The sequence below is a fragment of the Argentina silus genome (genome assembly GCF_951799395.1).
Source record: "Argentina silus genome assembly, chromosome: 5".
Lineage (NCBI taxonomy): Eukaryota > Metazoa > Chordata > Actinopteri > Argentiniformes > Argentinidae > Argentina > Argentina silus.
The window spans coordinates 3865939-3868502 of NC_139659.1; the positions used below are offsets into that span (position 1 = coordinate 3865939).

The 2564-nt window shown below is 41.6% G+C and overlaps 1 protein-coding gene across 1 annotated transcript in view; it reads right to left on the minus strand.

Moving 5' to 3' along the window:
* Positions 1–1681, minus strand: part of LOC310804653 (mediator of RNA polymerase II transcription subunit 13-like) — a gene marked incomplete at its 3' end in the record, with an annotated part of 18696 nt that extends 17015 nt beyond the window's left edge. Inside the window, exon 1 of the mRNA XM_083669971.1 lies at positions 670–1681. Coding sequence (XP_083526097.1) covers positions 670–741 — 72 coding nt within the window. The 5' untranslated portion in view covers positions 742–1681. The remainder of the gene's footprint in view (positions 1–669) is intronic.
* Between the last annotated feature and the right edge of the window lie 883 nt (positions 1682–2564).

Sequence of the window (2564 nt, forward strand, 5' to 3'; positions counted from 1 at the left end):
GGGCTGTGTGCATTTCTTGATACAATTACAAAATGATTTGCGGAAGATCAGGAAATGCCTCACATTTTTCTACAAACTCAAAAATAGCCTACTTCTTAGAGGCTTCGGTGAAATCCTCTCTCCAAGTCAGTTCTCGAGCACTTCAGTTTAGGGAAGTGTGTCAGATTTCTGTGAAATTTGGAAGGACTATTTACAGTATACTACATTATTTAGTACGATAGGAAGAGTGTCCGATATTGCAATGTGTAGGCCTATGCATCAGTTCATATTACTGTATGTATGTCAATAGGAGTTGATTCATTATTGAGGAATTATAGGCCTACAAAATACTTACAAACAGTGACTAGAATAATTAACTGACTATAGGCTATTAATATTTTTATGAGGCTGTCCATGTTAAATACAAAACAATACTGTGTTAAAGCGTCTGGATTAGGTTATGATCTATTGTAAGAACACGTTTATAATTAAAATATGGTTTAAAATATGGTAGTTTGGTCGGACCAGTGGCTCGCGTTAATGATTGTTTAATAACGGCACCGACAATTGGTTCACCTTTGTACCGCGAGTAGTCTACAGATCCAAGAATGCCTCTCTATCGTCTTATGACTTGTCGCTCACGCCTCGCTCGTGTGTCTTTGTGTGCATACATTATTTGATTTACTGTACCAGAGAGAAGAGGTTGGAGTGGCAGTCTTCAAGGCTTGCCCCGTTAGCCACCCAATTCCCTGCTGTAGTCATAATCGTCCGCCGATCGGGTCGTCAGTACAGGGCATGTTGAAATCCTTGATCGGTATCAAGACCGAGCAGGGGTGGCGAATCGGTTCCTTTACAAGTCTGCCACGCCACCGCCAAAATAGGGGTAATTGTCTACCGGATCAACAGCTATAACCTCTCAAGTAGCTCAAAATAATCAAATAAACTGGCATAAAATAACCCCGGATCAACAGAGGGCGTGTTCATAAAAGACTTAGAAAATGTATGAATAACCTCCTTTGATAGTAAATAAAACTAATGGTTTGTTTTTGTACATCCAAGTGTGTTCGCAGATCAGAACATTACAATCCAGGTCAGGCGATCCAAACGCGATCATTGTCAAACGCTGAAAGCATGTAAAATGTATCCTTGATTTAATCCATGCAGGGAGAAATCTCAATCCGTGTCCACGCCAGTACTCTCCGTTGATACTTTAATGATTAAATAACAGTATAATCCATGTGAAGTCGATCTATTCTTTCCTTTCAAAGCGCAAAAATCCATCAAAATGCGTGTGTAGTCCGAGAACTTCTTCGAGGAAAAACACTGTAGTTTATTACGCGTCTCTTACCTCTGAAATGAACAATAAATAGAAAATGTTTAGGTGTCGGAGGCCAGTCTGTCGCGAATTGCATGCAAGAAATCTAAATTCGATTCCGTCAGCTCTACAAGCTGATGCACCAGTTGTGATAGTTTTCGAGAATGGCACGAGCTATTAATAGCTTTCTTTCTTACCACCACCGTTCCCTCACAATGTAGCCTGCCATACACAACGGGCAACAGTGAACAGGAATGTTTAATCCTTGTTTCACTTTGCGAAGAACATCAGACTATACAGACAAGCGACGCTAAAAAAAAATACATTTCCTCTTTCGTCGGGTAATTCAAGGTGGACAGCAATGGTCTCGCAAAACCAAGGCAATTAAATGTGTCAGTGTAAAACGATTTCTTATTTCTTCAAACGAAAAAAAGTATGCTCAGTTCACCACCAGGAAAACGGCAGCAGGCTACAGCAGACTCGAGCTTTAAAAAAAAAATCCTTCCTTCCTTTCTGTTTTATATCATTACGAAATGTCCTCCCCCAGCAATAACAGCGCAAAGATTTGTCTAGCTTGAAATAACAATAGCCGCAACAATGTTAATTACCAAGAGAAACGATAGCAATCCAGCAATGGTGACAGTCCTTCTCTGACGTTATGATTATTAAATAATTGTTCCATGCTGGTCAGAGGGGTCCAGTCGCGTTATCTCCCTTTAAAAAAAAACATCATGAAAAATTAAAAGCGTGTTCCCTATTAAAGCAAGATTTATTGTGTTAAAAAAAATATATATATCATAAAATTCATACGTCGATGATGTGCAGTGTTTCTCCACAAATAATTCAAGTGCAGTGAGTCCCTTTCAAGGCATTGTTTATATCTCAATCTCTTTACCCCTAACATTCGTAAGTGAACGTATGTATGTATAAATATGTGTGGCTCTCACAGTGTGTGTGTGTGTGTGTGTGTGTGTGTGTGTGTGTGTGTGTGTGTGTGTGTGTGTGTGTGTGTGTGTGTGTGTGTGTGTGTGTGTGTGTGTGTGTGTGTGTGTAACTAGGGGTGCTTACGGGAACAGCCGCTAGCAGCCTGGCGCGCTATCCGCCAGGCCACCACGCAAAGCAACGTAATGGCGGCCGGCGAGGCTACGAGAGAGAGAGAGAGAGAGGGAGAGAGAGAGAGAGAGAGAGAGAGAGGGAGAGAGGGAGAGAGAGGGAGAGGGAGAGGGAGAGAGGGAGAGGGAGAGAGAGAGAGAGAGAGAGAGAGACTCGC